At 43.7% G+C, this 23,842-nt stretch overlaps 1 protein-coding gene across 5 annotated transcripts in view; it reads right to left on the minus strand.

The window, feature by feature from the left end:
• Positions 1-2,352: 2,352 nt before the first annotated feature.
• Positions 2,353-23,842, minus strand: part of LOC136627521 (von Willebrand factor A domain-containing protein 5A-like) — a 69,253-nt gene continuing 47,763 nt past the window's right edge. Inside the window, exons 16-25 of one of the 5 annotated variants that reach the window (XM_066602701.1) lie at positions 20,351-20,368; positions 19,294-19,320; positions 16,760-16,789; positions 14,932-14,949; positions 14,050-14,073; positions 12,416-12,445; positions 11,820-11,843; positions 9,417-9,553; positions 4,184-4,310; positions 2,353-2,688 (exon numbers count right to left, since the gene is read on the minus strand). In XM_066602701.1, coding sequence (XP_066458798.1) covers positions 2,609-2,688; positions 4,184-4,310; positions 9,417-9,553; positions 11,820-11,843; positions 12,416-12,445; positions 14,050-14,073; positions 14,932-14,949; positions 16,760-16,789; positions 19,294-19,320; positions 20,351-20,368 — 515 coding nt within the window. In that variant the 3' untranslated portion in view covers positions 2,353-2,608. Of the gene's footprint in view, positions 2,689-4,183; positions 4,311-9,416; positions 9,560-11,819; positions 11,844-12,415; positions 12,446-14,049; positions 14,074-14,931; positions 14,950-16,759; positions 16,790-19,293; positions 19,321-20,350; positions 20,369-23,842 lie in introns of all 5 variants that reach the window. The other 4 variants (XM_066602700.1, XM_066602702.1, XM_066602704.1 and 1 more) reach the window with 4 other exon arrangements.

Here is a 23,842-nt window from a genome sequence, read left to right on the forward strand (position 1 = left end):
GCCCGCCCATCTCATTATATAGAGGTTAATATATTTAATTGTGGGTCCGCCCCGCACGTATGTCATGACGTCATGTCGTCACGTGACAGCGCGGCGTCCTATCCCTTTTCATCAGACAATTAGGGATTGAGTGACACATTTTTCCCCCTATGGGTGAACTGGATTCATCATGACTCCAGATTAATTTATGGGTTGACACCAATACAAGGGGAGGTAACCAAATAGCCTATATAACCTAACTGACACTTCCTTTGGTCATTTTCAGCATGGACTCCCTGCATGATCAAGTGGTATGTATGATACTCATTGATAATATATTGTTGTTACATGTATGTTCTTTTTTTCCACGTTTGTTTTTTATAGGTCACATTTTCTTTTATTATATGTATATTTGTCTCTATGTATTTTTAGTTACGATGACAATAATCATTGTTTTCAGGCTTGATAGAAGCCAATGTCTGGCCGGAACGTTGCCTGATACTTGCTCCATGGATTAATAAAATATTTTTTTATGTTGAATAACTAGCTGCACCATTGTATGCTGCCACGTCTTTACATTTTGGGTCACCTGTGACAAAGGGACTACATGTTAACCCCTGTGGGGTTTTCCCAATTTAATAGCCTGCCCTCGACCGTGATCCTGGTTACCCTCCGGGTGGGGGATGGTACTGCCAGAGTGACAAGGCCCAGACTTATCTCCGCCATCTCCTAGGGTTGGGCCCGCTCCTCAGACATCTCACCATCATGGTAGCAATTGATGCCAGCAGTAATAAGGGAGCCACTTACCTGCTCTGTTTGCCAGGCTCCCATGTCCAGCACAAGGACCAGCACTGGGGACCACTGGTGATAGTAATGTGAGCTGTTGGGGTGATTGTTCTTATTTTTGGGTTTTTGTGCAGAATATGTCTGGTTAAGCTTCGATAGGGTTTGGATGGAGTGTCAGATGTGGTTAGAAGCCCTATGATGTAGAGAGTCCGCTCTGTCTACAAAGCTACTTTTTTCATCAGGGGGAATTTAGAAGGATGGTCTGTGTCATAGGGATATTTATGGGATCAGCGCTCTGACAGTGGTGGTTCCTGTGCTGGACATGGGAGCCTGGTAGAAATAGAGAAGAGAGGGATGCTCAGTCTCATACGGCCATTGGGGGAGGGGAGGGGGGGGGGGGCGATCTTCCTTTCTCCCAGGCTCCTGTGTGCAGCAGGGCCACCAGCACTTTTACAGTACAGTTAGTGCTGACTCCTGCATCATACATTGCTGCTTTTTTGCAAACAGCTCCAGACTTGTGTCTGATATTGTAGCCCAGCCTCACTGAAGTGAATGCTGCTGAGCTGCAGTACCACATACAACCTATGATAATGTGTGTTTGTTAGGTTGTGTTTCTGACGTTTGTTATTCTACATGGTTCCAGGTGCACACCTGCACAAGTGAGGGTTAATTAAGCTGGCTGGGTGTGGTTGTTCAGGTCAGCCAATCCCCCGGGTCTGGGTGTAGATATATATACCCCAGCCCCTTTGCAATGAGGAGGCTGTATTTCCTCACTCTTGTCTGCTGTGTGAGTAGTGTCTGGTCAGCTTGCAGTTTGATGTGTGAGTAGTGTCTGGTCAGCTTGCAGTTTGCTGCCTCTTTAGTGTCTTGCTAGAGTAGGGACTGCAAGACACAAGGAGCCTTGTCGCGGCCTCGTAGCTTAGGTTCATTCGCCAATGCACAAACTAATCCCTCGCTTTAATATTTAGCTTTACCATCTGCTTTAAGTTCCACCTTGTTGCGAGTATAACCCTTTCAGGGGAAGCAGGGCTGAGGTTCCAGCGTGGGGCCGCCTTTATAGAGGCAATCGCTCTGCTTGTAGGTAGGGCCAGGTCATCTTCCCTTCAGCACAGGGTCAGTTTCCCCTAACCTGTGTCTTCGGGTCACATTCGCGTGGGCCCAGTGCTTAGTTGCACACACGAACGTAACAATGTTGCTGTGTTGAGAAGAAAGCAGCCATGTTTTTCTTATCCTGGTGTATTCACAAGAGGCATTTACCACATGTTATAGTTCTGGTAATTTACCACAGATACCTGATATTACATTCTGATGAATTTCATAAAATATGGGTTTTGCTGGCATCTCTTCCCACCATGCTATGGCCCATTTATAGCCTTTTCTGGTGAATTTCCTCCCCATTGATCTTAATGAAGGAAAATGCATCATAAAATATGTTCTTGATTTCTTGACTGCAAGACAGTGGTAAATATCCCATCTAATTACATGTATATTAGGGTGCAGTTGTGGAGTGTTTTGTGTTGCACTACTACTACCCCTGTGTGTTTAGGCACCCCCAAGTACTGTCCCCATATATGACTACATTACAGCTGGAGTTGCTCTTTATGTTTTATTAAAATATGAATATTGAAGCTCTTGTATAATGAGAATATAGAAGATTACTCTTTAGACATAGCATGAGTATCTTTGGCTTGTATCCCATATGAAAAGTAATAAGGCACAGAGATCTTATTGGGCTAAATGACTTCAGAGCAAAGATGAGAAACAGCGACATTCTGGGAAGGGGGGGGGGGGCAATGTTCCAGGATTTAGGAGGTGAAGCCTTCTGCCATCTTTAGTCTTCCTCTCACAGGCCGAACACTTTAGGATCCACAGATGATTTCAGCAGCTCATTCCCAGCTCTGACAAACTGATCCAGAGAGGAACCTGCAAAAATAGGAGACGTTCCCTGTTAGAGCCACCAATAATATTGGATATCTCACAACTGACTGATCAAAGCAAGGACCTCATGAGCTGTGACTACAAGGAGAATAGGGTATTATGGAGTCGTGTTTGTCAAATATAAGTCAATGTAAGTTGAAGTGTTGCAGTATAGATTAGTATTTTGGCCTCCCTGTTCCCATATGGAGCAAATACAGCTTGGCAATATAAAATTCTCCCTTCAGCAAAATTGTGCCCAGAAGAATATTCAAAGATTCGCTTATCTGTAGTAACTTTGCAAGCAGTGTTGATTACAAATCTCTTCCCCTTTTGTGTACATGGCTCCTATGAAAACCTACAGATGTGACAATCATAGCACTATCCACAAAATAATCTGCTGGTAGAGTGTCCAATCTAATCCCAGTAAACTCCAAAGGGGTACAGGCCCAATCCCTCTCTGTGTGGTCACAAACAGAAAGGACCTGGATCACTCTTGATGGCTGAAGTGCAGAAGAATGGCTTCTGAGTTTTTGGAAGTCCAGGTAACTTAGGTGGGGCCATTTTGAGAATAGACCATTGCTATGAGAGAGGATTCATAGTGAGGCAATCATTTGGGCTATGTAAAGCAAATATATTGGACAGAGGATACTTTGTGAGGAGTTGATGACGATAAATGTCCAAATAAGTCATCCAAAATATCCACAAACCTGCAACCATTGAAAACACTACTGATCTACCAAACACCTCATCAGGACCGGAACAATCAAATCCTGTTTCGGGTCAAACTTTACTAAAAGTTTGATTCTGTGCGAACCCGAACTTTGGGCTGTTCATCTTGGTCGAACCAACTAAACTCTCCTCCTCTTCTCATGGGTTAGCAATGTTGTCTCGCAGCACTGGGGGTCTTGGTTCAAATCTGACCAAGGACAACATCTGCATGGTGTTTGTATGTTTTCCAAGTGTTTGTGTTTATTTGAAACTCATAAAACATTCATGCTGATGATGTCATTGGTCAGATTTGATCTTCTCCTTCCTCTCCAGAGGAAGGAGGAGGAGGAAGAAGAAGAAGCATGGTGGCTAAGTTGTTAGCACTGTTGCCTTAAAGCACCTTGAAGGTATAGGTTCAAATCTGACCAAGGACATTATATACATAAATGTTTAAATGTTCTCCAAGTATTTGTGTTTCTTTTCCTCAGTAAATGTATGTGTTATATAAGGTGATTACTATTATTAAGCAGAGACCCACACAAACGCAGGAACAACATACAAACTCCATGCAGATGTTCCATGGAGACGTTATCTTTGGTCAGATTTGAACCTAGGACCCCAGTGCTCCAATGCAACAATGATAACCACTGAGCCACATTTAATATGATGGAGGAGGAAGGATTTTATGGTTCGTAGACAGTTTCACATACCAGTCTTAGTATTAGTATTAAATTTTGACAACCAGCTGAACTGAACTTTTTAAAAGTTTGCTTAACACTAATCAGGAACCTACCTGCTTTGGCCTTAAGCCAGGACATGGCCTTATACTCCAGTAATTCCCATTCCTCTTTCTGGTCTAGACAAGACGCATGGAGCCAGATCAGCGCTAGGACTGTCGCCCACACTGATGAGTCCATATTCTAATGAGGAGGAAAGTAAAAATAGAAATATATATTATTTCAGGTACATTTCAGGACATTAGATTGGAGGACACAAGAAATAACTACGGTATATAAATGAACGACTGCCTGTTTAAACCAGATGATCCGTCATTCAGTTTTCTGCATGCAATAACTGAACCATGAATGAGAAGCAAACAAATTCTCATGCATTTATACTGAATGAAAATCATTCAGATTCCAGCTGGATGTGAGAATCTGAACAATTTATCAGCCCGTGTTAAAGGGCCCTTAGTTAATAAAGTGAGCCAAACAGCCAACCCCTTGCAATGATGTGACAGGCACAGAGAGGAACCATACCATGTGACCTGGCTGGGCAGCTCCATTACTCCATGTCTCGTCTGCGTGCTCGCTAGACTGCTCCTGCAGGGCAGCACTCAATGATGACGTGGGGAGGGGGAGCTTTTGCTTCCTCCTATCTGGGTCCAGTGTGTGCTACTTTGAACGACGCTCCCTATTGGCTGGCTGCTTCTGCTGAGCCTTTCCCCTTCATTTCATGTTTTCTAATGGAGCTCCAAGGATAGCACGGTGTGCTGGGACTTGTGATTCGATGCCGAACAATGCATGAAATACGGTGATCTGCTCACTCTTTATGGCATCAGGACTGCAGTTAACTCCACTGCACTGAACAATCCGTTTTGGGTAATATGTACCTGGTGTTTAGTTCCCACGTTTGTTAACTCTCCTGCAGTACCGCTTGCAGTTGTGGCGCACCACGGTGTTTGGTTAACAGTCCAAGGAGTTGTTTTTGCACCATGTCTGACACCTGAGCAGAAGACTCGAGACAGGGGTCGGCCAGAGCCAAATTTTATGCATGCTCTCGTTGTAATCCAAAGTTTTCATGCAGACAATTAGAGCTGTTTTGTCCTAACTGTATTCAGTCATGGTAGCCGGCCATGCAGCCTTCTAAGACCACCAAGCCAGAATAGGCACGCTTTTTGTCACTGGTGGTTTCAGTAGAGATGAGCGAACGTACTCGTCCGAGCTTGATGCTCGGGCGAATATTAGGGTGTTCGGGATGTTCGTTATTCGTAACGAACACCACACGATGTTCGGATGTTCGTCTATATGCGCTCAATGGGGCCGGCGGCAGCAGCGCCAACCCCATTGAGAACATATAGAAGACAAATCCTTCTTCTCTGCCACAGCTGTAACAGCTGTGACAGAGAAGAACGATGTTTGCCCATTGAATTCAATGGAACCGGCAATACAGCCGACTCCACTGAATGCAATGGGCTGCCGGCGATCGCGGGATGAATTGTCGGAAAGGGGTTAAATATATAAGCCCTTTCCTGCAATTCATCCAGAAATGTGTAAAAATAAAAAATATATATATACTCACCTGGTGCCGACAGACGGAGTTCAGCGCGGCAGGCTGCAGTTCTCCTGAACTGCTCTGAACAGCTGTTAGTAGTATTCAGCAGCCGGGGATTTAAAATCCCCGCCTGCTGAATAAGATGCCTCTGAATGGTCACAGCCTGACCAATCAGAGGCCAGCCCTCACTCACACCCATTCATGAATTCATGAATGGGTGAGTGAGGGCTGCCTCTGATTGGCTCAGGGGCAGGAGAGCTGCCCCTGAGCCAATCAGAGGCAGCCCTCACTCACCCATTCATGAATTCATGAATGGGTGTGAGTGAGGGCTGGCCTCTGATTGGTCAGGCTGTGACCATTCAGAGGCATCTTATTCAGCAGGCGGGGATTTTAAATCCCCGGCTGCTGAATACTACTCACAGCTGTTCAGAGCAGTTCAGGAGAACTGCAGCCTGCCGCGCTGAACTCCATCTGCCGGCACCAGGTGAGTATATATATATTTTTTATTTTTACACATTTCTGGATGAATTGCAGGAAAGGGCTTATATATTTAACCCCTTTCCGACAATTCATCCCGCGATCGCCGGCAGCCCATTGCATTCAGTGGAGTCGGCTGTATTGACGGCTCCATTGAATTCAATGGGCTAACATCGTTCTTCTCTGCCACAGCTGTTACAGCTGTGGCAGAGGAGAACTTGCTGTGTCGTTCCCATCATTTTCTTGAATTGCCAAGATTTTCACACATGAAAACCTTAGCGAGCATCGGCGAAATACAAAAATGTTCCGGTCGCCCATTGACTTCAATGGGGTTCGTTATTCGAAACGAACACCCGAACATCGCGGGAAGTTCGTTTCGAATAACGCGAACCCGAACATTTTGGTGTTCGCTCATCTTTAGGTTTCAGGCCTTACTCAGTCTTCCATGGCAATTCTGCATAAGTTGGACCATATGTCCACTACACCTCTACACAAATGTATCTGACAGAGCCGACTCAATCCTTCAGGGTTCCTCCCATGGCAGGCCACGAAAGAGGTTCAGGTCCTCTCACTCAAGATCGTCATCCAGGTCTCCCACCTAGTCCTCCCATTCAGCTCCTCCAGAAGTGCGCTCGGAATTTTACTCCAGACACAATAGTCACTCAGTAGGTGATCTGTCTGAGTTTTCCTTTGATTCTGATCTGGACAAGGAGCAGGCGTCCAAACTCGTCATCCAAAAGTGCTGCGGAATAAGTTAGCGCTTTACAAATAAGGATTATTATATTATAACTCTCCACGATGGTGGATAGCTTAATAGCCGCCATAACACATAAAAGTTGCAGATTACCAGCTGGGACTGAGCAGTGCAAGCCTGAGCTCCATAGGAATCCATACCGTCCACGTTGGGTGAAGGTGAGCACGCTTTCACACATACCCAGCAAGTGTCGGATCAGACACAGACTACGTCTGCATCTTCCTTCAGACGCCCTAAGCATTCTCCGAAGTTTTTCCTCCTCATGAGGACTTTGACAATGTGTTAACCAGAGAATGTAATTTTCCAGATAAGGCCTAAGCACTTTGGCTCAGTGAAGCACTTATGTATCCCTTTCCAGGGGAAGTAATCAAAAAATGATTGCTTTCACCAGTAGTGGATCCACCTTTTTTCTGCTTAGTGTCCACCTCCTAGTGGCAGTAGCTATAGTCAGTCTTCAAGCTGCATCCCCCAATGAACACCGTAGGACAAATATCTTGTTATTTTGCATTTACTGAGAACAAATGGAGATTGTAAAAATGGTGAGGAATTAAGCCCTTGAGGATGCGGCCACATTGCATTTTTTTTTCATTTTGTTTTTCTTCTCCCCACTTTCAAAAAATCATTACTTTTTTATTTTTCCATTGATATAGCCGACCGAGGTCTTATTTTTTGCAGTACAAGTTGTATTCTTCAAATTTACTGTATAATGTACAGAATTTTTTTTAAGTGGCCTGAAATGGAAAAATAACACTGCTTTGCCTTTTTTTTTAGGTGGTGGTGGTGGTGGTGGTGGTGGGGGTTCTTCTGTTGCACAAAAATAACATGAAAACTTTATTCTGTGGGTCAGCGCAAATGAGGAGATACCAGGATTAAATTAAAATATAATTTAATTTACTTTGTCGCCATCTTCTGACTACCATTACTTTTTTAGTTTTCCATTGATAGGATGGTGTGAGGGCTTGTTTTTTGGAGGATGAACCCTAATTTCTATTGGTGCCATTTTGGGGAACATAAGGCATTTGATTGTTTTTATTAAATGTTATATTGGTGAGGGGTGACCAAAATAACACAAGTCTGGCATTGCACAATTTCGTTTTCTGATTGGATTCACAGTGCGGGATACATAATGCATTATTTTAATAGATCAGACTTTTATGGATGTGGCGATGCCACATGTTTAATTTTTATTAATTTTTTAGTTTAAAAATAGCAAAATGGTTTAACAAACGTTTTTTAAAATAAAATTTAAAAAACTGTATTTCTCTTATTTTTACTTTTTATTCCCCACAGGGACTTTTTAAACTAGCAATTTTTTCACAACTTATAAAATATACTGCAGTACATCAGTAGTGCAGCTTATTGTATTTCTGCACACATTCTATTAAGATATACCACAGATATATGGCAGCTCTTGGGGCCTTCAGAAGGCTCCAAGCTGCCATGACACCTGAAAGGCACCCTGCAAACTCATTGTGGATGGAGCCACTTGAGAGACAAAGGGCGTATCTCCCACTTTCAGGCCATTTAAATGCTGCGGTCTGAGGCATCTAAAGGTTTAATGGCTACAGTCAGAGTTAATTCAATCACAGCTGTAGCGGCTGGAAGTCAGATGCCAAAGACAGCCGACACTCTGCATGTATGGAGCGGGCTCAACTCCTGAGCTTACTCCATATAAACCCATACATGTATAGCAGATATTGCAAAGGTGCTAAAATAAAAAGGCCTAGGATTTGACCATCACATTTTTGGCAGGGCTTCTAAAATACAACATGAAACAGAAAGCGTGTAATAAAAAATGAAGGGAAACTGGGAAAAATACAACAAATAATTAAAAGTTGGATTTTTGTTTTGAGAAAAAGATACATTTGCATAATTGGCTTTTACAGCAAAACAGATATATGCATGTGTATAATTTATATATATGGATGTATGTACTCTGTCTATACATGTGTGTGTATTTATCTCCCCGTATAATACTTTATACACATATAAATTTAACCATGTAAATCCTTAACATGAATGTACTTTATACACAATAAATTTATATCATGTAGGCTTAACTGATTGATAATTACTAAACAATGCCAGTGCATAAGCTTGGAAATGTAACTAATTAATGATCCTCTTAATAGGTACGTAACATACAGGTATGGCCGGAGCGGAGTTAACTCTAGTGAGTTTATAGACCAACCAAACAATGACCCAGAGGAAGGTCTGCCTTCAGACCGATGTCACTGCACATACTGAGGTTTAAGGACCAATGATAACAAATGAATTGTAATAAGTTATGCGTATTCACAGACAAGGTGTATCTTAGTAATGTCTTTGTCTAAAACCTATAAATATTACTGCCTGTTCCCAAAATAAAGCAGAAATTGTCTTGATTACACACGTTAAGTGTGGCAGACAATTTTGTGAGCAGCTCATAACTCAACCCTTTTTGAATCTGGAAAGCAAGAATATACCATAGCGTTAATTTGCGCTAAGAACAGCTAAGATCACCCAGACAGATCAATCATACCTGATCCGGATTCTTGTTATTAATGTCCTGCTGAGATATACCCAGGATAGAGCAGAATTCAGGGTTGAGATTCCAGGAACCGTCAGCATTTTGAAGGGAAATCAATTTGACAAAAGTTGGGGTTTCCTTAACGGCAGCTGTATCTATACATTCACCACAAGTAAATCAAGGAGAATATAGTTAATTGCATTAGACTTAAAGGGGTTCTGTCATTAGAAAAAAAAATTATATACTTACCTATTCCTCCCCAGGCAGTCTTCTTACCAGATCTTCTCCTTGCCGATCTTCTCTCGGCTCCTGCAGTCCCCCGAGTGGCATCACCACAAGCTGGCTAGATCCTCTTCTTCCTGTTATGTTGGCTTCATTTCCTATATATGAACACTCGCGACGAGACACTGTGCCTGCGCACTAAACCAGGCGGCCGAGGATTCAGCATATTCTGCTAAGCAGTAAATGCTACATGACTTTTGACATAGCGTACAGGATACTACATCACAGGAAGAGGAATTGTCCAGTTTGTGGTGACGTGACCCGGGGGACTGGAGGGGCCAGGAGAAGATTAGTGAGGAGAAGATCTGGTAAGAAGACTGCCTGGGGAGGAATAGGTAAGAATAGAATTTTTTTGCTCTAATGATAAACCCCTTTAGGGTGCCTACCCACTAGCATTTTTTTCTGCTGCGAATTCACTGCGTTTTTTTCCCAATTGTCAATGGGACTTTCTAATGTTAAAAACGCAACGCACCAAAAATGCAAGTTGCGTTGCGTTTTTAACATAAGAAAGTCCCATAGACAATTGAAAAAAAAAAAACGCTGCAAATTCGCACAGAAAAAAAAACGCTAGTGGGTAGGCACCCTTAAAGTAACAAGAATTACGTGAGGAAGATTTCAGAAGTATCAATAACCTGCACTCACACTTTATATATAGAGGTAATCTACAGGTAACTGTGTCACTTTGTAAATACATCATATTACTTATCTGCTACTGAATCCGAGTTTTAGCTTTTATTATACTTCAGAGCTGCAGTCACAATTCTGGTTGTTATTAGAAACAGTCAGAAAGCATATAGACAGATATCTCCCTAAGAGCCTAGCTACTACGATGTAGAGAGGAGTTATATGCACTGTGTACAGCATATGAACTACAGGGTGGAGCAGAAGTAGTTATATCATGTTTAATGCAATTCCAAGAGATCAATGACCTAAATTGTTACAAATGTAAATGAAAATTAAACATTCAGAAAGAACATCTAATGTCTGTTTTTGATGTTATGATCCACCATCATAGCCTGAAGATCGATGCAAGCTTGGAGACGATAAGTCACATGATCACATGCACCCCTACACATATGTCACAGGATCACATGCACCCCTACATATATGTCACATGATCACATGCACCCCTACACATATGTCACAGGATCACATGCACCCCTACATATATGTCACAGGATCACATGCACCCCTACATATATGTCACATGATCACATGCCCCCCTACATATATGATCTGGAATGTTATTGAATTCCTCAGTGAGAACGAGCTTCAATTAGGCATTAGATGTAGTTTCTCAATGTTTCATTTTCATTTCCATTTGTTACAATTTAGGTCATTGTTCTGGTTTTGTACTCACATTGTATTAAAAGGCTGCCTGCACATGGTTGGGTCGGATTCCACATGCGGAATCCGACCCTGTGCCCAGCCGGCGACCCCAGCGTACCTGTCCACCATTTTGCAATCTGTGCTGCAGATGTGCCGACCGGCGCACATGAGCAGTACAGATTGTGCCGCGCCGTCGCTAGGTGATGATGCGGATCCCACAACCTTTCTGCAGTTGTGATCCAACAACCTTTTCTCTTTATTGAAAGCCGTCTGCACAGAAGCTGCATAGAATTGCAGCATGCTTTGATTTCTTCTCCGCGAGCTGAAAATCGCAATAGATTTTTCACTTGTGTAGAGGAAATCGCATTTTGCCATAGCATGCTATGGGTAGCATTTGCTGCAAAATCTGGAGGCGGTACCCGCTCCGGATTCTGTAATACAAATCCACCCATGTGCAGGCGGCCTAAATGATATAACTACTTCCGCACCCCCCAGTATTGTGCACTTGTAGGAGGCCATATCATAACTTCAACTTTGTAACAAAATAATATCTCAAAGTTATATCTCTAGGCCAAATTCATTAGGATTTGTCACTTTCACTATTCAGTCTGGCTCAACACCATTTGCCAAATTTAGGGCACTTCGTATGTAGGGGACTCCAGAACCACTGGTGTAATATGGTGATAATTGATTGAATAGTTGTATACAATGACTGTATGACAGATCATAATTGTACAATATGATTGTATACTAGTATAATAATTGGAATGAAGGAAAACCCCATGAGAATAAATGGAATCATACCTGCAGCAGGTGAGCAATCCATGGCTGTGAAAAAAAGCAGATCACATTGTTTGAGAACTGTATGATCTCACATTATAGTGCTTATCTCATAAGCACCACCCCTATCCACCTGTCCTTCTATGTATATAGACCCCACTCAGGACCCCCCCCATTAGCCAGACATGCATTTGATGGATGTCCATTCATCTGGTCAACATGTAATGCTGCATTTTTCTTACAATAGGACAAAAAAAAAACTTGGTCTGGGCTATTGCTGAGCGGTCGGGGAGTTACAGAATAATGAATATTCATATACGGCAGGTACAGATATTTAGGTGAAATCTTTATAGCACATTATTAGTGTTTCAGTCCTGGGAAACCCCTTTAAACTGTATCATACAGTATTTTATATTATTTTCCCATGGAGACGCGGAATAGTATATTTTCCCCTTCAATTTTCCCAAAATACACGGCAAAACAACTGCAAAAATAACACATAAACCCAGTCTAAACTCCACCAATATAAGCTATAACAGCACCTGTCCATACTAGCACACTTTTCTTCCACAGTTTATCTGATCATAATAAGGGAGTTCAGAAAAGCACAATTAACGCACCTGGAGAACCATATGGCACGCCATCGGATGCTTCTCAGAAGTAAAAAAAAGAATTGAAAAAAAAACAGCATGTGATTTCTCTTCTTCACATCGGTCCCTTCCAAATGTTCCACATGGATGTAATACATTTAGGAGATAGCACATCTGATATGCTCATGTAATGCCTATATGGGATGACTCAATAAAACTGGCCTATCAGGGAATGTTGACACTAGAAAGGGATCTTCTTATAAACAAATGGAAGAATTTAGTTTTTTCCCCCCAATCCCTCTAAAAAAAAATTAATAAAAAGTTATACAATACATTGCATTTACCCCAAAATGATACCATTAAAGAAAACAAGCCCTCTTATGGCTGTGTCGAGGGAAAAATGTTAAAATGATGGCTCCCCTCACTAAGGAGTTAATGAAAAAGTAGGGCTAGAAATGACTGATATAAGAATATAAATTTGTTCTCTGCAGAATTCTCTGCATTCTCCAGAAAAGTTCTTTTGATCGCTTCCATTTTTAGCTGGTAGGTGGTGGACTTACCTTGGCATAGTCTCCAGTTGTAGATGGGGCAGACTCCTTCCAGTGCTTATTAGAGGTGTTTCTTATAAGAAAGGTTACCTAGCGGTAAGTCTATGCTTGACAGGCAAATTTATATGGTTTTCTGCCCGACAATCATTCCAAGTAAAAGGATCCTAACACTTGGTCTGAATTTAGCTCCAGAGTACATGTCTCATTATATGCGAACTTCCCACACATCAACCTAATCAGTGACTTCCTAATCACCCCCTCTTCCCTTCTGCTTTTTTTGCTGAGTGCTTCAATTGTTATCCTGCCTTTTAAAAAATGTATATTAGTCACACCATGTCTGTGGTGTATATAAAGGCCCATTTACACGGAGCGATGATCGCACAAAGAACACTCAAGCAACAGTTTGAGTGACAGCTTTGGGCGATCATTTTGCATAAACTACTAAGTAGCTACTCAGCTACTTAAGTACCAATTAAGTGTGCAAATGAAGCCTTAGGGTGCATTCCCACGAACGTATGTCGGCTCGGTTTTCACGCCATTTGTAATGAAAGGAGGCGGGGCGGGGGCGAGGCTAAGTACTGAGAATTAGCCCCACCCCCATCCCGCCTCTCCCCATTGCAAATAGTGCAGAGGGGCGTAGAGGAGGCAGAGAGGGGGCGGGAGCTCAGTTCCTGCTCCTGGGTCTTCCATCCTCCCGTTCCCTGCAGATGAAGACGACGTATATCGGCTCGGCGTGAAAACCGAGCCGATATACGTTCGTGGGAATGCACCCTTACGTTGGACTGAATTTAACGATCAGCTAGCAGTGCCCGAAAACCGCGCAATGGGTGCGCATTTAGACGCACCGATTATAGCTAAAATGATCGCTGATAAGCGATTTTTTTTTTAGCGATCTTAGGCTGGTATACATGGCCCTTAAGTGTTTCCACAAATATAATCTGGCCAAAGCCTGACGAATAAGCCATAAGTGGCCTCAAAAGTTTGTATATATAATCTTCTGGTTAGCCAATAAAGGTATCACCTCCATATTAGTTATGCTTTTTTATACAACAGTATTTAATATTATATGAAACTAAAATGAAGTTCACAAGACATTCCCTCTAGGATAAATCATACCTGAACTTTGGCTTTGTATCCTCCCTGTAGGAAAAGCAGATGATAATGACGAGATCTAAAGATGAAATGTCTTGGATCCTTTAATCTTAACTATGTAGAGTGAACTTTGCCCACTTATCCCCATAGTTTCATCCCAGTGATGAATAAGAGCTGAGGATGCCCCTCACTGGCACTGCCATCAGCAGGAGACGGGCGCTCTGCAGCAGGAATGGATATTAATTTGGTATAACATGGAAAAAAGATCATAACAGAGAGGGACCTGTAGTCCTTCCTGTAATCACTAGGAAAGGGTTTTCTCTTGAAATACAAAAAGAAAATCTGGTGATTCCTGATGTGATGGGGGTTCTTATCTTTGGCCCAGACAACAGCTGAGTGATGGGCACATCCATTGGACTGCTCTGAGCTGCACACCATGATGCACCTATTTTCTCACTTGGTCCCTGACTACACTACAGCTTTAGTTACTCACCTGTGCTAAAATTTAGAATTCTACAGTAATCACATCCATAGATATAAATTGACCAAGACAACGTTTCTGCAACAGGTAGATGCACAGATGTCATGACACAACTATGGTGGCCCATACACAGTGGGTGCACAATTACTGCACTTACAGATTGTATAGTAAGCAGAGATATAACTTTGTAACCCATCCCAAAAGCTTAAAGAAGCTATACTACCCATCCAGTAGCCGGCCATGCTACACCTGGGCATAGCTATGTTAACTATGATATTACAGGGTGTTCACTTTATGATCTGTGGGGATCCCAGAAGTCAGAGCTGTACCGATTACATTTTAATGGAAATCTCACAGTATGCTGGATTCACACAGAAGGGATTTAAGAGGACAACCTGAGCAGAATATAGAGAATTGTACTATACCTGAAGCGGGCATAGCAGCTGTGAACAGAAAAGCAAATGATGAGAAGTTGCAGAACATCAGTGAATATTCCACCCATTAATGTCCATACTATGAACAATCACAAGGAGGAAATGCACGTGGCAGGTCCAGATTCCAACAGTGGAATCCTGCAGCGGAATCCAGCCCTGACCGTGACCAGTGACCCCGCGTACCTGTCTTTTTTCTTTTTCTGTACTGCGATGGTCCAGCTGTCGCTCATGCGCAGTATAGAGATGAGCGAACGTGTTCTTAACGAACACTTACGCACCCGGACACCGGCTTTACCGAGGACCTCAGTGTCCGCGCGTAAAGATTCGGGGGGCGCCGGGGGGCGGGGAGAGGCGCGGCGGCGCGGGCGGCAGCAGCGGGGAACAGGGGGGAGCCCTCTCTCTCTCCCTCTCCCCCCCACTCCCCGCCGCATCCCCCCCGCGCTGCCACGGCGACCCCCGAACTTTTTTCCCCCGAGCACGGAATTGCTCGCAAAGTTCGGTGTTCGGGCGAAAAGGGGCGGAGCCGAACACGTTCGCTCATCTCTAGCGCAGTACAGAATTTCCCGAGACGTCGCTAGGCGGCGGCGGGTCGGACAGCTTCCACTGACTTCAATGGAAACTGTCCGTCGGAATCCGCACAGAAATGGAGCATGCTGAGATTTTTCATCCACGAGTGGAAACCGCAACTAGTTTCCGCTTGTGTGCATGAAGAATAAATTTTCTATAGCATGCTATGGGCGGTATTTACTGCAGAATCCGGAGGCGGACACCTGCACCGGATTCCACAATGCAAATCCGCCTGTGTGCAGAAGTCCTAAAATCAAGATTCCTGGCTTTAAAATGTCACCAACACCTGTTCGCAGCCCTTACAGAACCGGAGCTACAGCTTTTTGAAGTGGAGCCGGGACTACTGAATTTACAGCTGTCATTTTTTAGTGTGTACAGAGGAGATTGGGGGGAGGGGGGGGGGGGGGGGGAGAGAAGATCGGTGATTATCCTGTATAGCTCCCTGCCCTAGGGAAAGGGTCACAATGTGGCTCATGTTATCATCTCTATCAATCAGAAAGCATGTTTACTCTCCAATTGTCACATATGCGGTTTTCTCAGAAAATAAAGGATTAGGTCTTGGTCAGGGGTGCAGTAGGGCCATGATTTACACCCGCTCACTAAACCTTTACCCCTGAATAAAAGTTTTATTCCTCGAACCACTGGCAAAAGGACAAATTAGTTTTACCAGTAATCTGGTTTCCCAAAAGAAATAGGAGGAAGGGATTGTGCATTGCGAAATATGGGAGGGGGTACACAGGTCATCTGTTTTTGGGATCGTGGGGGTCCCAGAGGTTAGACCTTCCCGAATGTATCGGCTTTTACCCACCCAGTGGATAGGTGAAAACTTGTAATTTCCTCCACTAACCGTAATATCTCTTTAAGTGAATGGCAGCATCTGAGCTCTAGTGCCTGACACAAAATGCAAGGATGTAAATTGTTGAAGGGCTCACTTGTAGTAGGAGCCCGATGTTGGGTGAGGATGGTGCTCGCTGTAGGATGAGGATGGTAGTGGGTCTTATCATTGCAGGCTTAGGTTGTATTTGGCAATTATGGTGTTAGTTGATGATGATCATGATGACTTTGTATATGGATGGCAGCAGATAATAAAGATAGTGGTTTATGATGGTGCTACATGTGGATGTTTTTAGGGATGGCTCTGTTGAGTCATTATGATGTAGGATGGTGGTAACATTTGCCCTTTTCTAAAACAAGCCAACTGATCTCCATAATAAGATAAAGCAGAAAATAAAGTTTTACATACTATACTCACATCTATGTTTTTTTGCTGTCATCATGGGAGCTGTTAAAAAAAAAAAAAGAGAATTAGAGCTGTGACACTGCAAGTCTATGTTCCCTTTAAAAATGAGATACGTAAGGAACATTTTTAATGGAAGAGTAGAGCTAGAAATGATTGATAGAAGTATCTGGGAGATACATTCGTTCTCAGTTTTTCACTGCAGGATTCTCTGCATGATACAAATAATTTCTTTTGATCGCTTCCATAGATGGTGGAACTTACCCTGGCATTGTCTCCAATTAAAGATGGGGAAGACTCTTTCCAGTGTTTATTACCTGGCGTTTCTTATAAGAAAAGTTACCTAACGGTAAGTCTACACTTAGCGAGCATTGCTGATTTGTGACTAAACTGCCCATTTACATGGCTTTCTGTCCACATTTGCTGCTACATGTGGTCTTACCCTAATACGGAATACTCAGTGCTTATATTGGATTTGAGTACACCTCCCATTATACCTTATCATACAGCAATGCGATAGATACATCATGTTTTATATTCTAATCTTTGTAAGTTTTTTTGTTACCAGCTGAGCACTGCCTGTGATTGGTCACAGCGCTCAGCCATGGAATTCAATGAATGGTTGAGCGCTGCTTCTGATTAGCTGAGCGCTGTGACCAATCACAAACAGTGCTCAGCTGTCATTCAATGAATGGCTGAGCACTGCCTGTGATTGGCTGAGCGCTCAGCCAATCAGATCAGCACTTTCTGGAGGCGGAGATTTTTAAATCCCTGTCCATCAGAATGTGCTTCAGAGCAGTCCCGGCATGGAAGTGATAAGACGCGCCAGAGCCCTGACAGCGGCGGAAGATGATGTATATAATTTTTTGCAGCTCCGCCCCCAATAAAAGCAATGGGAGAAGACCATGATCCTCTGCCACAGCTGTGAGAGCTGTGGCAGGGGATTCCTTCTTCCACTCGGGGAGTCCCCTAGTCACTCAACACTGTGAACACTAGATAGGGAACAATGGTTCTATCAGCCGTGCTTTTTTTGCGCAATAGGCGCGCGCAAAAAAGACACGTCAGACATTAACAGCCCTTTTACCTGGAACGCTTATCATTCATTTTATCGCTGAAAGCAAACTGCCTCATTCACTGAACAATTATCGCTCCTGTGTGAACAATTGTCAGGACAACTATTGGGCGTTAAAGTTCCCAACAATCATCCCAAGTAAAAGGACACACACTCATGGTCTGAGCCGAGCCCCAAGGTATATATGGGAAGTTCCCACACATCAGCCTTATCAGGGACTTTATAATTATCACCTATCCCCTTTTCGCCTTATCGAAAAATCTTAAGGCCCATTTAGACATAACGATTATCACTCAAAAGATGTCTTTTGAGCGACTTTTGAGCGATAATCGTTGTGTCCACTTAAGCACAAGGTGATTGCTTAAACGTTGAGCGATCCCCTTGCACTCCGAGCGGGGGATGCAGAAGACAAGCGGGGTCGCTTGTCTTCTGCATATAGCTGTTCCCCGCTCAGAGCACCCGGCTGTTATACAGCCGAGCGCTCCAAGCGAAGGATGCAGAAGACAAGCGGGGCGACCCACTTGTTTTCTGCATCCAGCTGTTCCCCGCTCGGAGCACCTGGCTGTTATACAGCCGAGAGGAGGATGCAGAAGACAAGAGGTGGGGGAGGAGGGGGCGCTTGTCTTCTGCATCTAGCTGTTCCCCGCTCAGAGCGCACGGCTGTTATACAGTCGAGCGCTGCAAGCGGGGTATGAAGAACGCTGCTGGACAGCTGTGGTCTTCATACCCAGCCTGTGTTCAGGGAGCGGGATACAGCTGAAACAATAGTATCAGCTGTATCCCGCTGTGAATCCCTGATAAGACTCATCGTTGTCTTTCAGCATGCTGAAAGACAACGATGAGCGCCGGCATAACGAAAACTGCACGATGTAAGTGCGGTTACACACAACGATTATTGTTCAAAAGACGGTTTTTGAACGAATTTTGAGCGATAATTGTTGTGTCTCAGTGGGCCTTTAGTCCTATGACTCTGGTTTATCATTACATAAATGCTTCAATTGTTATCCTGACATTTTAAAATATAAATGAATCCCACCAGGTCTGTGATCTGTTGTGTATATACTGTAAATGTTTCCTCAGATTTAATCTGGCCTGATGAAGAAGCCATAAGTGACCTCAAAAGCTTGCATATAAAATCTTCTGGTTAGCCAATTAAGGTATCACCGCCATATTACTGTTGTATAAAAAACATTAGTATTACATGAAACTAAAATGTAATGCGAGCAGAGGCGCTAGAAAAATCTATAATGCTTGGACAGATCAGTGGCAAAAGAAGACCCAGTACCAAAGGACACGATGGCTGATACTGTCAGAGCTGATACTGGCATGGATAGCACACAACTCAAAGAAGCAGTGCAAAACCAAAAAACATGGAGGGAGCCTTTAGGATCGCCGAGGGTCGTGAACGACTAAACAGCTAACAACAACAACAACAAAATTAAATGCAGTGAGACATTCCCTTTAGGGTAGAGCATACCTGCACCACAGGGCATCTGCATCCCCCCTGAAAGAAAAGCAGATGATAATGTCAAGAACTAAGGACAAAATGTCTTGGATCCATAAATCTTAACCATGTAGAGTGAACTTTGCCCACTTATGCCCATAGTTTCCTCCCAGTGATGAGTAAGAGTTGAGGATGACCCTCACTGGCACTGCCACCAGCAGGAATGGATTTCATTTCTTACAGCATGAAAATAGATGATAATGGAGAACAGACCTGTAGTCCTTCCTGTAATCACTAGGAAAGGGATTTCTATTAGAATACAAACAGAAGATCTGGTGATTCCTGATGTGATGGGGGTTCTTATCTTTGGCCCGGACAACAGCTGAGTGATGGACACATCCATAGGACTGCTCTGAGCTGCACATCATGATGCACCTATTTTCTCACTTGGTCCCTGACTGCACTACAGCTTTAGTTACTCACCTAAAATTTAGAATTCTACAGTAATCAAATCCATAGATATAAATTGACCAAGACAACGTTTCTGCAACAGGTAGATGCACAGATGTCATGACACAACTATGGTGGCACATACAACAGTGGGTGCACAATTACTGCACTTACAGATTATATAGTAAGCAGAGACATAACATTGTAACCCATCCCAAAAACTTTAAGAAGCTATACTATCCATCCAGTAGTCGGCTATGCTACACCTGGCCATAGCTATGTTAACTAGGATATTGCAGGGTGTTCAGTTTATGATCTGTTATGAAGTCATGTACCGACTTCATGTATTAATGTATAGTATGCTGAATTCACACAGATGAGCCTCGTGTGGCTCAGAGTGTAATAGCTCTCGCCTACGACCTGAAGGTTGCAAGTTCAATCCCCACTTGATTCAGGTAGCCGGCTCAAGGTTGACTCAGCCTTCCATCCCTCTGAGGTTGGTAAAATGAGAACCCAGCTTGGTGGGGGGGTAATAAATAATAATTACCTGAAAGCGTGGAATAAGTTGGCGCTATACAAATAACAAGAAGAAGGGATTTAAGAGGTTTACCTGAGAAGAATATTGAGAATTATACTGTACCTGGAGGGGACCTGCAAGCTGTGAATGGAAACGCAAATGATGATAAGTTGGAGAACACCACACATTAATGCCCATACGGTGGTGCCTTGGGTTAATTTGTTCCGTGACGGAGCTCTTAACCCAAAACACTCTTATGGCAAATCAAGTTTCCCCATTGAAATTAATTGAAATCACTCCATTAATCTGTTCTGACATTGCTTTCAATGGGGCCGCCACTGGCAACCCCTGGAGTGATTTTCGGGGACGAGCTTGAAATATAAGCCCTTCCCTTAAAATCATAAGCATGTGTAAAAAATACACTCTCCGCATCTACCAGGGCTCAGCCAATCAGAGGCAGCCCTCAGCCATTCATTGCATTCAATGGCTGAGCGCTGTGACCAATCACGGGCAGCGCTTGGCCATTCAAGGAATGGTCAAGCGCTGCCTGTGATTGACTGAGCACTCAGCCAATCAGATACAGCTGTTTCAGCAGGCGGGGATTTAAGATCCATGCCTGATGAAAGAACTGCAGAGCAGGGAGAACAAGCATCTACGCGCGGCTGAGCCCCGGCAGCAGTGGAGCGGTGAGTATATATTTTTTACACATGCTAGGGAAGATTTTCAGGGAAGGGCTTATATGTAAAGCCCTTCCCCAAAAACCACTGCCGCAACTGCGGCCCCATTGAAAGCAATGCTGCAATGGGAAAGCAGGCTCGTAACCTGAGTTTTTGCTCTTGAATCATAGCAAAAATTTTGGAGAGAGCCTGCTTACAATTCAAGAAGCTTGCAAGCTGAGGCACTCGCCACCCAAGGCACCACTGTTCTATGAACAAGTTCAAGGAGGAAATGCAGAGTAAATTCAATAGAAAGAACATTGAAGAGAAGGGAAAGTTTAGGCAATATAAATGAGAATAAAAACAAATTAATTATGCCAATGTACAAACAATATAGCTAGGTGACAACATTCAGCTCTGCTACATTTGTCTTCAATGTTCTGATCAATTTGATCCTGGATAACATCTGTGAAAAAATTGAAACCTACCCAAGTTCAGATAGAAATAATTTCCCTCAGGGCCCCCATACACTTTTTTTTTAACGTGAATGTCAATGGGACTTTCTGATGTTAAAAACGCATCGCACAAAAGTTGCAAAACACAAACTTGTGATGAGTTTTTAACATTAGAAAGTCCCATTGAAGGGGTTTTGTCATTAAAAAAAATTACATTCTATACTTACCTATTCCTCCCATCAGTCTACTTACCAGATCTTCAACTTGCTGAGCTTCTGCAGTTCCCCAGGGGTCACCTCACCTCATAACACCACCGGACAGCTTGTTATGAAGGCTGCATTCGTCACATTTTTCTTCCGGGCCGGTTAGTGAAGGTCACGTTGTGCACTGGCTAGGAAGGAATGCTAATCTATTTCAGAGATAGCTCGCATGAGCAGTCTCTGCAGTAGATCGGCACTCCCCCTGCTGGCCTGTGAACTATGGCGTAACGTACATAAGCTGGCAAGAAGAAGACTGCCGATAATGTACGTAACCTCACAGGAAGCAGTAGAATCAGCCAGCTGGAGGTGAAGTGACACCACTGGACTGCAGGAGACAGGAGAAGATAGAGGAGGTGAAGATCTGGTAATTAGACTGACGGGGGAGGAATAAGTATATAATTTTATTCATGTAATGACAGAAACCCTTTAATTGTATAGTCGACAGGCCATGTAGTCATAGCATATTAACCCTCCAGCAGTTTTGGACGAGCTCGGTTTGCTTTGCAGGAAAAGGACACTACACTTTAGGACAAACAGAGCTGGCTCTACTTGAAATGTCGTTTACTTATCTAAGATTCCTGGTTTTAAACGGACACCAAAAGTATGGTAGTATCTCTTACAGAACCGGAGTTACAGCTGTTTGAAGTGGAGTTGGGAATACTGAATTTACAGCTCTCATTTTTTAGTGTCAGGGGAGAGGGACCAGCACAGCAGAGAAAATCTGTAATTTTATGTCCCCTCACAAAATTAAAAAACAGCCTACACTCTGATCTTCTACTCCCCACAGTACCCTCGTCTGTGCTGCCCCAGTTTCCCGTTCACTTCCAGGTAGCATAATCATGTCACACAATCGTTTCAACCCATCCTCAGCCTCAGTGTTGGTACAGCCAAGACCAATGATCGTCAACAGTAATCACATGCTAGACAGTATTTAATTGAGCTGTACAGAAGTGAGCCGTGGAATGGCGTGAGACAGCACAGAGGTTGTTGGCTTACTGCCAGCTTGTGATCCTGGCGTTTCTCTCTCCCATCAATCTTTTTCCGTAGCTCATGTTATACTTCTGTTGAGTGGAGAATCCTTCTGACATCTTGCGTAATAAGTGACCTCTACTGGGAACAAGAACTCATGGAGTTCAGCTGTGGCAGGACATGAACTCCTTAGGTTTTTATTGGCTGGATGTGTTAGGTCACTTACTGCCCGGCCAACAAAGGGAAGGAGTTGGCTGCTTGGTACAGACAGCGGAGTGGGTCATGATCGCTTTCTAGTCTTGTGTGCTAGGTGAGGATGCAGAAATAAGCAGGTTGACGTGGTAGGCAGCCTGTGGGCCATCTCGGCTTCTGAGTCCAGTCACAACCACCGCACCCCTTGCCCTTGGGGTTCCACTTGAAGCCGCACAGAGCAAACCACGAACTGCAGTTCTGCAGAACGTTGAGGAGCAAAGTCCGATGACGCCAAACTCAGAATATGACTAGAGTTGAGCGAACATGCTTGACTGAGCTTGATGCTCGTTCGAGTATTAGCAATACTGGAAGGTGCTTGTTACTTGAGCGAGTACCACACCGTGTTCGACCCCTCCCTGCATTACCCCTTCCTGCTGTGACGTGCCAGCGTGCGCATGTCCACAGCAGTATGTGGCTGGCTGTGGGGGAATGGGGGGGGGGGGGGAGAGAGAGGGGGAAAAAAACCCGTCACCCGGCAGGTCCAATACAAAAATGCTCGAGCCTCCCATTGACTTCTATGGGGTTCGTTACTCGGATAGAGCTTTCGAATATATCGAAAAGCTCGACTCGAATAACGAGCACCCGAGCATTTTGGTACTCACTCATCTCTAAATATGACTGCTCCTCTACTGATTCTGTGTAAATCATTGCATCAGTGAAAGTCATCTCGTGTTCATCTTTGAGCGTCGCTCATCCTTGCATCCATATTATTAAAATGACACATTAAGGCCATGATCTAAGCTCACAAAGAAAGGTATCCGTGCCAAAGTGCTAAAGATTCAATTAAAAAAACCCAAAACATAACAATGTGGAAAGAACTTTCTGCCCAGAGTTACCTCCTAATAATCAGAGTGGGCTGAGGGCGTCCCTCACAGGAGCAGAAGCTGAACTCTTTGCTCTAGGATTGGATTTTAAAAAGGTTGTCTTGATGGCCTATCCTTAGGTTAGACCATCAATAGTAGAATCCCTGATAGTCTGTTGTGTGCTGGGTCACTGGTCTAGTGAGTGTAGTTGATGTCCGCC

This window comes from Eleutherodactylus coqui, chromosome 5 (genome assembly GCF_035609145.1).
Source record: "Eleutherodactylus coqui strain aEleCoq1 chromosome 5, aEleCoq1.hap1, whole genome shotgun sequence".
NCBI classification, from domain to species: Eukaryota; Metazoa; Chordata; class Amphibia; order Anura; family Eleutherodactylidae; genus Eleutherodactylus; species Eleutherodactylus coqui.